At 32.0% G+C, this 14,234-nt stretch overlaps 1 protein-coding gene across 4 annotated transcripts in view; it reads left to right on the top strand.

The window, feature by feature from the left end:
• Positions 1–14,234, top strand: part of LOC143197109 (lachesin) — a 157,103-nt gene that overhangs the window by 95,558 nt on the left and 47,311 nt on the right. For all 4 annotated transcript variants that reach the window (XR_013005929.1, XR_013005928.1, XM_076405280.1 and 1 more), the window contains exons 4-5: positions 6,580–6,738; positions 8,039–8,167. Coding sequence is in view for 2 of the 4 variants with exons in the window: in XM_076405280.1 (XP_076261395.1) it covers positions 6,580–6,738; positions 8,039–8,167 (288 nt within the window). In the remaining 2 variants the exon portion in view is untranslated. The remainder of the gene's footprint in view (positions 1–6,579; positions 6,739–8,038; positions 8,168–14,234) is intronic.

Genomic DNA, 14,234 nt, shown 5'->3' with positions numbered 1-14,234 from the left:
TTCAAGTCAAGCTATCAGAATAAAACTGACAGTATTTATGTAGATTTTTACGCTTAATACAGTGGTGTATATAATATTTCCATAAACCTAATAAGTCGTTAGTTATAGTAAAATATTTACTTTTTATTACAAATATCTATGACACACATTTTGGTAAATATTTCTAAAGTATTATGCTTGAGGCCAACATAAGTGATTCTATTGTTTTTTTCGCTGTAAAATATGTATTATAACGAGATTTGAACGAAATTGGTGATCAGAAAGTTTTTGGCATTTTTTCCATATATATACTCAGGAAAAATTGCGATATTTGTCCACTTTAAGACTTTTTGCTCTAAATTCGGTTCAAGTCAAGCTATCAGAATAAAACTGACAGCACTTATGTAGAATTTTACGCTTAGTACAGTGATGTACATAATATTTCCTTAAACCTAATAAGTCCTGAGTTATAGTCAAATATTTACTTTTTATTACAAATATCTATGACAAACATTTTGGTAAATATTTCTAAAGTATTATGCTTGAGGCCAATATAAGTGATTTTATTGTTTTTTTCACTGTAAAATATGTATTATAACAAGGTTTGAACGAAATTGGTGATCAGAAAGTTTTTGGTATTTTTTCCATATATATACTCAGGAAAAATTGTGATTTTTGTCCATTTTAAGACTTTTTGCTCTAAATTCGATTCAAGTCAAGCTATCCGAATAAAATTGACAGTACTTATGTCGAATTTTACGCTTAATACAGTGGTGTACATAATATTTCCTTAAACCTAATAAATTCTGAGTTATAGTAAAATATTTACTTTTTATTACAAATATCTATGACACACATTTTGGTAAATATTTCTAAAGTATTATGCTTGAGGCCAATATAAGTGATTTTATTGTTTTTTTCACTGTAAAATATGTATTATAACAAGGTTTGAACGAAATTGGTGATCAAAAAGTTTTTGGCATTTTTTCCATATATATACTCAGGAAAAATTGCGATTTTTGTCCATTTTAAGACTTTTTGCTCTAAATTCGGTTCAAGTCAAGCTATCAGAATAAAACTGACAGTACTTATGTAGAATTTTACGCTTAATACAGTGGTGTATATAATATTTCCTTAAACTTAATAAGTCATTAGTTATAGTAAAATATTTACTTTTTATTACAAATATCTATGACACACATTTTGGTAAATATTTCTAAAGTATTATGCTTGAGGCCAATATAAGTGATTCTATTGTTTTTTTCACTGTAAAACACCTATTATAACGAGGTTTGAACGAAATTGGTGATCAGAAAGTTTTTGGTATTTTTTCCATATATATACTCAGAAAAAATTGTGATTTTTGTCCATTTTAAGACTTTTTGCTCTAAATTCGATTCAAGTCAAGCTATCCGAATAAAATTGACAGTACTTATGTAGAATTTTACGCTTAATACAGTGGTGTACATAATATTTCCTTAAACCTAATAAATTCTGAGTTATAGTAAAATATTTACTTTTTATTACAAATATCTATGACACACATTTTGGTAAATATTTCTAAAGTATTATGCTTGAGGCCAATATAAGTGATTTTATTGTTTTTTTCACTGTAAAATATATATTATGACAAGGTTTGAACGAAATTGGTGATCAAAAAGTTTTTGGCATTTTTTCCATATATATACTCAGGAAAAATAGCGATTTTTATCCATTTTAAGACTTTTTGCTCTAAATTCGGTTCAAGTCAAGCTATCAGAATAAAACTGACAGTACTTATGTAGAATTTTACGCTTAATACAGTGGTGTATATAATATTTCCTTAAACTTAATAAGTCATTAGTTATAGTAAAATATTTACTTTTTATTACAAATATCTATGACACACATTTTGGTAAATATTTCTAAAGTATTATGCTTGAGGCCAATATAAGTGATTCTATTGTTTTTTTCACTGTAAAACACCTATTATAACGAGGTTTGAACGAAATTGGTGATCAGAAAGTTTTTGGTATTTTTTCCATATATATACTCAGAAAAAATTGTGATTTTTGTCCATTTTAAGACTTTTTGCTCTAAATTCGATTCAAGTCAAGCTATCCGAATAAAATTGACAGTACTTATGTAGAATTTTACGCTTAATACAGTGGTGTACATAATATTTCCTTAAACCTAATAAATTCTGAGTTATAGTAAAATATTTACTTTTTATTACAAATATCTATGACACACATTTTGGTAAATATTTCTAAAGTATTATGCTTGAGGCCAATATAAGTGATTTTATTGTTTTTTTCGCTGTAAAATATGTATTATAACGAGATTTGAACGAAATTGGTGATCAGAAAGTTTTTGGCATTTTTTCCATATATATACTCAGGAAAAATAGCGATTTTTATCCATTTTAAGACTTTTTGTTCTAAATTCGGTTCAAGTCAAGCTATCAGAATAAAACTGACAGTATTTATGTAGAATTTTACGCTTAATACAGTGATGTTTATAATATTTCCTTAAACCTAATAAGTCATTAGTTATAGTAAAATATTTACTTTTTATTACAAATATCTATGATACACATTTTGGTTAATACTTCTAAAGTATTATGCTTGCGGCCAATATAAGTGATGTTATTGTTTTTTTCACTGTAAAATATGTATTATAACGAGGTTTGAACGAAATTGGTCATCAGAAAGTTTTTGGCATTTTTTCCATATATATACTCAGGAAAAATAGCGATTTTTATCCATTTTAAGACTTTTTGCTCTAAATTCGGTTCAAGTCAAGCTATCAAAATAAAACTGACAGTACTTATGTAGAATTTTACGCTTAATACAGTGGTGTATATAATATTTCCTTAAACCCAAAGAGTCATAAATTATAGTGAAATATTTACTTTTTATTAAAAATATCTATGACACATATTTTGGTAAATATTTCTAAAGTACTATACTTGAGGCCAATATACGTGATTCTATTGTTTTTTTCTTCACTGCAAAATATGTATTATAGCAAGGTTTTAACGAAATTGTGATTTTTAGCCATTTTAAATCTTTTTACTTTAATACTTTTTATTTTTAAATTTCGATAGATCTATATGAACAATACCGTTATTAATTCTTTTGTATATCAACAAATATCTAGTATTTTATACAAAAGGATTATCTTCAATAAGAGAGTTCAATGCCTAAGAATTATGAAACAAATTTTTGCACAAATTTTAGAATTGGGAAAGCTGCATACATAGTGGTATAGTGTATGCCACAGTCACCATCAATGCGTTAAAGAATTTATATCAATGAGGTTTAAGCTTCGAACCAAGTACTGTGAGTAATTATTTAATGTCATGTGCTAGCTAATTAAATAATTAATAAGATTAAATCGTTTAAAAATATATTTCTAATAAGTATACTTTATAACAGACCCTGGTAATCTGTTGCAAAAGAGTAATTGCTTATTATAATCAGAGGTTACTGCAGAAATGTAACAGCACGATATAAAATTCCTGCCTATATATACACACTAATCTTTTATTATGTTGACAAGAGGGACAATTTTAATTTCCCGAAAAACCAGAATTTTATTTTTTCTTCTTTGTTTAATCAATTAACTGGATTAACTTTCACCCTAGCGGTTTGTCGGTTTTATTATTTTCAACTTTTTTGCGACCGGTTTTAGTTTTACACGTTGTGTACAGTGGTGTTTTATGATAATTGTGTGCAAAAGTAATCTTCATGATCATTTTATGACATTAGTTTCTTGTAAGTAAGTTTACTGTTGAAACACTGATTCTTATAAACTGTTTAAGAATAGTTTGATGAGGTGATTGTTACTCTTATTTTTTACCTACTGTAATATTTGAAGACTGTTGTGTCTAATATGCTTTAAAAAATAATTTTTACAACATTGAAGTTGCAAATCCTTTTATCAACAATATTAACTTTTTTCTGCATTTTTACGATTAAATAAATCAAGAACCAAATCTACACAAGAATCATCGAGACAAAACAAATATCTAGACAAACAATAAATAATAAAATTTTCTATAGATAAAAGTCACCCAAAAATAAAGCTATGTTTGGTTAAGATTATATTTTAAAATACAGACCGATTTCTTTGAGGAGATGAAACAATTTGGGCAGATTTTGAGGCAAGAACACACACAACGAGGACACAGAGGTCTCTCAGTTCGATTTATCTAGAAGGAATGTGTAAATTGGCAAATCTCTATTCCCTAAGAGGTACCAGAGGGAAAGAAGTTTTTTTTTATGGACCAAAGATTGTTTTTCTATTCTAATAGATCCCTCTCTAGTTGCACTAGTCTATCTACCCTACTATCTATAATTAGATAAAGATCTTTATAGTATAAAGTATTTACACGATTTTGGCCACTGGCATTGGCGATTTAGGCGAGATCATCAATCAGTTCGTTTCCAGGTATGCCCCTCTGGCTGGGGGTCCATATGGGACAAATATGATGCTGTTTTATCGAAATATATCCAGACTATATACTTCAAGGATCTGCACTGCTAGCGGAGATGATAGGAGACAATGCATTATTGATAACTTGAAGGTAGTTTCGTGAAGCATCGATAGTATTCATGTTTTAGAATGGCTATTAAGTGATATTATGAGATTCAGTGTTTCTTTTATTGCGAACACCTATAAGTATAGTGCAATTATAAGACAGACTATAGAGTTAATTTTGATGTATCGCAGTGCCTGCACCTGTACAGAATTTGGAGCCACCCATATAAACGACCTCACAATTCAGGTACATGATTTGAAGGAATAGTCTCCGAAATATTAACGAGCTCAAGTTTTTGTAATCCGCTAATATCCAATTTATTTTGATGACGTATATTTTAAATAGTAATATTAAATAATAATAGAATTATAGAGTATATATATATATATATATATATATATATATATATATATATATATATATATTAATTTTTTAGAGAATTAAGATGAAATTTACGTGGTTAAACAAAGAATTAATAGAAACAATTTCGAACAATAGAGGTATTATCGAGACACGTAAATCACTATAAGTTAAAATCGATTTCAATAATGAAAAAGAACTATTTCCGCTTTCTATATGCATACGAGCGATCTGAAAATGAAATCGAATTTTCTGGAAGAAAAAAAAAAGTAGGAAACGGGAAAGAGAGAGGAAAAAAAGACCATCCAGACGTCCAGAATTAAATTACCCCATGATAGAGAAAGTTCCTTAATTGAAACAGATATTTTAACAAAGAACTCTTTCGTGTTACACCAAACAATTGCAAGTTTATAGAAAATGGAGTCCATGATTGAATTTTCTTTCAGTATTTTAAAGATCCTTTTGCATTTTAAAATCCAATCCAAAAAGTTTCGTTACACTACAGACCTTCATTGTTTCATTCATTTAAATGCCGCGCTATTTATTTATTTTACCTCTCTCCCATTTGTTACACCGGAAAAGGTTTGAATGCATGTTACTCTTTTGTTATTTAATAAACTTTAACGCAAGCCCCATATTATGAGTCTCGTTTTTTTGTCTTTAGTTCGTATTATTTCGAAACGGTTATTTTATTAACAATGAATATACAATTTTATTATCATTCAGCAACATAATGTCAAAAGAAAAACAACATATTGTCTATTATTATATCAATTATTGAGAATAATAAAACACTTATTTAATGTTACAGATAAATTGAAAGAAAACGTGTATCATACCATATAAAATTATGACAAGTTACACTAGTTAACAGAATATCAGAATAATAAGTTATATAAACTAATTATATATTCATAATAATATTCAGTTATTAATAATTATACATCAGCTATGTTTATGTTAATAAATAATTGGTAATTAAAGGGTGAATAAAATAGTGTACACTAATGTTATCGGTAAAAATAATAATTAGGGATAAAATGGTTTTTGGATGGCGACAATACTAGGTCGTTTGCCCTGTAAGGTGAAGCTTTCTGTAAAGCTATTAGCTGGTCAATTACATTCAATGGAATTGAGGTTTTGGATTATAATTGAAATCTGTGGGATGGTTGAAATTCCCTTAAATCTAGTAATTGTCAGAGCCTTTGTACTCTAGTATGTTTCTACTATTACCCTCTGTTTGTTTCTAGTTGTCACCGGCAGATGTCCTATCTTCGATATTATACCATTACTTTTCAGTTTTCGAAACATTTTGATCTTTTATCGATTTGACAGCCCTTTAAATTTCCAATTATTCGTTTTATAACTGTTTCACTTATTACTGACGTACAAGACGATATGATCATCTAAATATACAGGGTGTCTCAATACACATATTTTTCGATATGTTCTTTATATGCGCCCTATATGTATCTTTCCAGGAAAACGAGATAAAATATTTAGAAAATCGTGTATAAGAAAATTTGGTTATAAACGTTTGACAGGTAACGTCAAATTTATCTGAAGAACGTGTTATAAGAACAAGAGAAGTCGTGTAAGATTTGAGCGTGTATCCTCGCGGTTTTTTATAGCATATAAAGATGGCAGGATTATAAACAGTTTATTCATATGAATTTAACTAGAAATGAGGGGCATGATGTTTTATTTCTTTACAGTTCCGCCGAATATCGACGATTCATTGAGTAGCAGCGACGTTATCGTGAGGGAGGGATCGAACGAGACATTGACATGTAAAGCAACAGGATTTCCGGAACCAAATGTTAAGTGGAAACGTGATGATAATACCAAGATCACTATCAACAAGACGTTGCAAGGTAAATTATAATAGGTCAATTGAAAAGTCCCCGGCCTACCATAGTAAAACACATTTTTTTGACAAAATTGTTTTTTTTATTCAACATAATTCCTTTCAAGGGTGATACACTGATTATAGCGACCTTCCGACTTATCGATACCATTTTTGTAGTGCGATTTGTCCTTTGCTTCTAATGAGGCCTCAGTTTCGGCGATCACCTCTTCATTCGATGAAAATTTCTTCCCAGCGAGCATTCTTTTGAGATCTGAGAACAGGAAATAGTCACTGGGGGCCATATCTAGAGAAGCAATTTCCACCACAATTAATGGATTTTTGCCATCGTTTTCAATGACTTGTGACACTGTGCATTGTCTTGGTGAAGCAGCACTTTCTTTTTCTTCAAATGCGGCCGTTTTTCGGGGATTTCGTACCTCAAACGGTCCAATAACGCTGTTGATGGTCCTTCCTTTTTCAAGGTAGTCAATGAAAATTATTCCATGCGCATCCCAAAATGCAGAAGCCATAACCTTGCCAGCCGACTGTTGCGTTTTCCCACATTTTGGAGCGGATTCATCGTATGCAGTCCACTCGAATGATTGTCGATTGGACGTCGGAGTGAAATGTTGGAGCAATGTTTCTATGTTTCTTCTTCCAATGTCACATATCGACACAAAAACTTGGGTTTATTACGCTTGATCATCTTCATACACTGCTCCGAATCATCAACTCGTCGTTGTCTTTGGTCAAAAGTGAGCTCGCGCGGCATCCACTTTGCACAGAGTTTTCTCATACCCAAATATTCGTGAATGATATGATGTACACGATCAGTTGATATCTTTAGAGTGTCTGCTATTTCATTCAATTTCAATTTACAGTCATTCAAAATAATTTTGTGGATTTTTTTAATGTTTTCGTCGGTAACAACCTCTTTTCGTCGGTAACAACCTCTTTTAGACGTCCACTGCGTTCACAGTCTTCAGTGCTTATTTCACCACATTTAAACTTAACATACTAATCCTTGATGGTTGATTTTTCTGGGGCAGTATCAGCAATATTTTATCAACACGCGAAATTCCTTTTTTTCCATTCTTTTTCGCAATAACAAAAGTTGCTTCACTCAAAATGTTATAATTCACAAACTAATGATCCGACAGCTGTCAAATTTATACACGCATCTTTTGAGGGTTAGGGCTAACTAAAAAACATATGGATTTAATTCTAGTAGCGCCATCTATGTGTTAGGTCGGAGACTTTTCAATTGACCTGTTACTTATAAAAAATATATGAATGTTTCTATTAATGCTGATTATTTATTGCAGTGACAGAATGGGAAGGGGAGAAGTTAGAATTAACGAAAATATCCCGCTTGGATATGGGGGCCTATTTGTGTATAGCCAGCAATGGGGTACCACCAACTGTTAGTAAAAGAATTAAAGTCAGCGTTGACTGTAAGTAAAATATTTTTAAGATTACATTATTATTATATTACATCTAATGTTGGGGAATATAGATTCACCTTTCCCCCACTCTTCGTATTATTAAAAATATTGGGATTCTTCTCTCAGTGTCAAGAGTAAGTTAACATATCGTTCTTATAGTCCAGGAGCTAAGCAGGCAGGTAATCTTTTGAGATATCATCTCTTTCACTCTCTCGGTCAGCATTCGGTCCATCTAGCTGGTGGCAGGGGTTGCGTTTCCCAGTGCGCATCGTACCTGTACAGGTAATAATACTCAATTTTTAAATTAATTTAGGGTAAATACTTTTTTAAATTACTTTTGATAAGCTTAACAAAAATATTTGTAATGTACCAGGTGCTACTTTTTATTTATAAAAAATTTCAAATTATTTCAGTAATATCGGACTGAGGCTGACGTTTTAGCCCTTGTTTTAGATCATTATTGTTATTTCTATAGACTTCTGTAGATCATTATTATATAATTATTTTTATATTTTGGTAATTAATTGTAAGGATTTATTAAAAATATTAATATATATTTCAAAAAATATCAATTTTTTTCTCTCCGATATATCGATATTATTTAAAACCCCTGCTTCTGACCGAGGGAGTGAAACGGATGAAATGTCAAAAGATTTGCTTACCTGAAATTCTTATATTCTCTACTTTGCTAGCTCCCATACTATTATAGATTAATGACATTTCTAATAAAAACAAACCAATAAAAACCAGAAACCAGACACTGTAATGGTTAATTTTTCGGTTAGTTTTCAGAACTGCATTTGGATTTACTTAAGTTTTATATTTTATGAATATTTTCGAATTATCTGAACAATGTTCCTTAGTTTAATAGAACCAATAAAATAATAATTGGCTACAGGTTTATATTTAACTTACTTCACAGTTAAGTTACGTTAGGTTCCCTCTCTCTCTTATATAATTGAAGAATCCCAATATTTGTTGACGGTAGTGGTAATAAAATTGTGATTGATATACGTTTAAAGATAAGATTCTAGTCGTAAAATGATGTAATATTGAACGACTATGTAACAAACATATCTATATATCGACGTGACATTTTTCAGTTTTTTCAATTTTTTCTTAAATTGTATGAAACCATAAATCGAATGAAAATAGTACAGGCAGCATTGTCAGTTATCAATGAAAAACATCTTTATAACTCGCTACATAAAAACCAATTGGAAGATGTATTGTCTTAGTTCGATATCTTTATGTGCTTTTCATATTCCCAAACCTACAATCTAAATTCAAATAAATTTCCAGTAATGCTCCTTAAAATTTAACGGTTTTCTTCCAAAGTAGAGTAACTTCTTTATTGGAGATCGGGACAAACTGATAAAAAACCTAATCAAATCGGGAGGTAACTTAGATTTTTATGTCTGCCTTGGTATTCAAACTGAATTTTATTGTATTTTTATTTAAATTAGTGCGAAAACTTCATATAAATTTATTATTTCTCATTAAGCAAGTCTAATCGCTATGACGCTAAATCATGTGAGAATTCATTTAATTACGAAACAATTACCTTAAACATTTGTAACGCTATAAACAGTTATTAGGAATAATCTAGTTAATGTCAAGCTCTGATAATGTATGTAATTCCTCTGAGACTTTTCATTTACATTCTGTAGACGATCCCAAGATATTTCTAAGTATATAAATTATTACGCAGTATTGTATTCTTGATCGTGTTCATAGTTAATAGTTTTTTTAACTTAATAACTTTAATTTACATATATTTTGATGACACAAGTTTTCTTTTAAAAAAATTTGGATACGGAAAGTTGTTGAAATGCGGGAGGGAAAAAATTAAATACGATATATTTTCTCTCTTCTTTGGGTAAATTGATACCCAAAGACGACTTATTTAATTAATAATAAAGAAAAATATATATACATTTAAAGATATTAATTAATACGTTATGTGAAAAGTATTATGATTCAGATCGAATATACTTACTGAAATAGGAAACTCTAGTTTGGCTAATATAGACAGGAATTCTACTGGTTGCGCATTAACAATTCTTATTTCAATGTTCTCTTCAATGTTTTCAATACAATACTTCTTCAATTAATGCAATACCTTCTTCAGTCGGTTCAATACAATATTTCTCGTTGTCGATGCAAGCTCTTCATTTTCGATGTAAATTCTCTCGTTGTTGATGCACAATTATACCGTCTCGTTCTTTTTTTCGTTTTCTAGATTTACCAGTTAGAACCAAATGGTCTTCGGCTGATGTCGCTTCAGGTTCGGGATATGTTTGTTTTGCGGGCGACAGAGACCCTGGGCTACGACTGGGACTGCCGTAGTTTGTTTACTACCGGGGTTTATGGACGGGTAGGGATTTTATTAATATGTTATCGTGTACTAAGGTTCCTATGGAGAACCTCACACTGAGCATGTTTATGAAACTTTTCTAAACCATGGGACTCTGAGTAACGCACGGACTTTTTTGGATTGGAACACTTGGAGCAGTTCAAGTTGTGTCTCCGAGACATACCTGTACCACACCTGTGCTCCATTGAGGCAGATTGGACGGACTAACATTTTATACAGAGTCGCTTTCTGTGGGATTGGGAATTTGATTTTTCTACAGAGTGGATGGAATAATAGGCTGTACACTCCATTTCCTTTGCAAATGGCGTACTGGATTTGGGCAGACCATTGAAATCTGCGGTCGAACTGGAGACCGAGGTATGAGACTTTCTGGAGCAAAGGGATAGGAACTTTGTCGATTTGGAGACGATAGGCGCGAAACTCCTTCTTGCGGTGGAACAAAATGCCTGGCCTGCGTTTTGCTCGGGTTAATCTGAAGCCGCCAGAATTTGTACCACGCTATCGCTTGGTTCAATTGTACTTCGACCGGTTGTGAAGAAAGGGCTGATGCTAATGGAGCGCCTTGCGGTACTCCTGCGGAGATTTATTTACGAGAGGAGACTGCGTCACCGATCCTCACTTGAAAGGACCTACCATCCAAGTATGAATCTATCAGGGATATTAGGTCATTCGGTAGACCTAATTTTTTAGCTTTAAATATAAGACCGTGGTGCCGTACTTGGTCGAAAGCTTTGGAGACATCTAAGAATATCGCTCCTATTTTTCGACCTCTTATCATTGCCTGGTGAATAGTTGTTGCGACGCGGGCAGCTTGATGAAGGCATGAACGTTTAGCACGGAAACCGAATTGTTCGTTTGGAATTATGTGATGAGCGTCTGTGAAATCGTTTAAGGCGGTTAATATCGCCTTTTCGGCAAGTTTAGAGAGTGTGTCGTCTCTTTGTTGATGCACAGTGTTTTATCGCTGAAGCTCCTCCCTCCGGTTCTTGGTGGTGGTAGACATGTCTGGTCCAAGAAACCCTTTTCTGTGCCCCAATTCACTGAGAATATTTCAGTGGGAAACACTCTTTCAGCTAGGAACTTCTCACGCTGATAAAACATGTGCATTTCGGACTCTTAAGGCATTCCCAAAAATTCCACGATTTCGGGTCTTCTTGATATTTATGGTTATAGGCGCCACAAGGAGTCCTCTACCAGGTCTAACATCTGACACGTTTCGTCTAGCCTCGGTACTTGGACCCTCGTTATCCGAAACACTCGACAACGAGCCGATGGGAATCATCTTTGTTGAACACATATGTTCTCTTTACTTTGTATCTTTTTGGCTGTCTAATTTCACCAGACGTTCAATATAGTGCGACGTTATGTTTTGTATCAGGTCATAATTATTTTCCCATGTCATAAATATTAGGAACTTCAGTTAAATGGTCTAATAAATTAGACCCTCTAACAATAAAACCGAAAGAATTCTACAATTAACGTAACTTAAATTTTACATGACTGTCCCAACTATTAATAATAAATTTGCGTCGCATCATACTGCCCGCCATGAACCATTAGGTTCAAAGCAATAATAATACTATTCCTAATCTTAAAACTACACAGTTTTCTCAAACTTATAGAAATAATTACGTCGCAACAACAGTTCTAAAAAAAGTGTTGCTAGCTTGGTAGTTGTAGTGGTAAAAGTTACAGTACGGTCATCGAGCTAGATTAATATCCAAGGGTTCGAATCCCGAATCGAAGGGTTCGTCAGGACAAGAAAAACCATTATACTCACGCCTGTAATTTCTTGAACGCAATCAAAAATTTAAAAAATTAATATTTTTCAGCATGTTATAAAATAAATAAATAGAGCGTGTTTTATCTTGTATGATATTAATCCAAAACAATAATAAATAAAAATTGTCATATAATCACCCTATAGACGCCCTTTCATTCGTTAACATTTAAAAAAGGTGACGGAGTGTTTGGATAAAAGTTTTTTCGATAGCCGTTACAAATAAAAAGTCAGTTTACAAAAGGGAAACGACTTTATACCAATTTTTCGTTGAAAGGTTTTTAGGCAGAAGTCGACTGCCACTTGACCATTAACCAGGATCAATTAATCACTGCCTGAATATGATTATGGTGGTGTGTAGCAAAATGGCGTGTCGCATTACAGCATCCTATTTCAATTAATTATTGATGGGACCACACATAACAAAAGGACTGTACATTGTGGCTTTAGCCTATACATGTGCTCGTTCTAGAGCTTATCCCTTCATTTTTTGTTCACGTCTATTTTCTCTAAGAACAAATTAACCACTTTATCTGTTATCTTTATTTTTTCCCCTCGTTATTCTTCGATTTCTAATATTAATTAGTCAGTCTTAATATATTTGACGTAATGTTTAAATCAATAAAATTTGTATCTTAAATTTGCCTTTCCAACGATTATTATGTACATGTTTTATTTGAAAACGTTTTTTTGTTGTGATAAAAATCTAAGTTTGATTATATTTTACTTTTTCGTGAGTTCTTAAAAATATTTTATTTCTCTCTTTTTACTGTTATATATTGACTCAATAAATTACGCAGTTATTTTATTAATTATTACAATGGATAGGCCAAGTCAAAGTACAGCCCTTATAAGGAAATATAGGGATAAAAGAATAACGATTGAAAACAAGGAACGCTTCAGGTCCTGGGGTCCTCTACCTAGCCTAGGTGATTTGCCAAATGTTCTAACCAAACTAGAATAACAACAAAACGTCGTTGCCCCCCTCCCGGAAATCGAACCCGCGACCTCCGCATGTGAGCTGAACGCTCTAGCCACTACACTATAGAGGCAGTTGCCTGCAATATTTCTATGGCTTTTCTAAACTGAATGGCTTTTGCGCTGAACGACTTTGGTAAGCAAACCCTTACTAAAACCTCCTCAAAAACCCCTGAATAACTTCAAAGTATACAATTAGTTGTCTGTACGTGCCCATAATATTTGAGGAGTTGAATCTTCCGTCACATCAACTTAGCAATATATGATGCATCAATAAATATCTGATTATTTTAGATAAAAAAATGGGTGGAAAGATTGTAAGTGCCTTTGAAATTTGAGGATTTCCCTCGATTTCTCCGGTTTCCACCATCAGAGATTAACTTGGTTCCAGTGGGACCACCTCGGAGTGTACTTTTTCGAATAAAGAATTTGTGAAAAACGGTCCACAATCGACGAAAAAAAAAACATACATAAAAAAATACTATAATATTTAAGTCGGTTAAAAAGTATGAATATTTTTCACAACAGTTAATAACTATAACAAAGCCTAACGGTTGAACAATGTACAACGATCTCTCATTTCCTAAAAAATAATAGTTCTTTAAAGAACGACATTATAAGCTGTTTATTCCGTTCAATACGAAACCAGTCTAGATTCAGCAATTTATTTAATGAAAGCTGACGGAAGTCAGCAAACTGGAGCTCAATATACCTATAAACAGTTCGGCAATATCAGATATCCTTTCGTTTAAAGACGCCAGCCATCAGATTGTTTTTTATTCCCGAGATATCATCTGAGATCAATCGAATTTAAAAGCTCCAACTTCATAAATTAATATATTTAATCAGGAATCGATACGATTCCTCCCTTTATGCCGAAAACCCAATCCTGCAAAGTAAGGCAGTAAGTATCGCGACCTAGAATGTTATGCATTTAAAGA

This window comes from Rhynchophorus ferrugineus, unplaced genomic scaffold, assembly GCF_030347505.1.
Source record: "Rhynchophorus ferrugineus isolate W39M unplaced genomic scaffold, kcgeb_rfMv2 rfM5, whole genome shotgun sequence".
NCBI classification, from domain to species: domain Eukaryota; kingdom Metazoa; phylum Arthropoda; class Insecta; order Coleoptera; family Curculionidae; genus Rhynchophorus; species Rhynchophorus ferrugineus.
The sequence above is the reverse complement of the archived record's forward strand: the minus strand, read 5'-3'. Positions and strand labels throughout refer to the sequence as shown.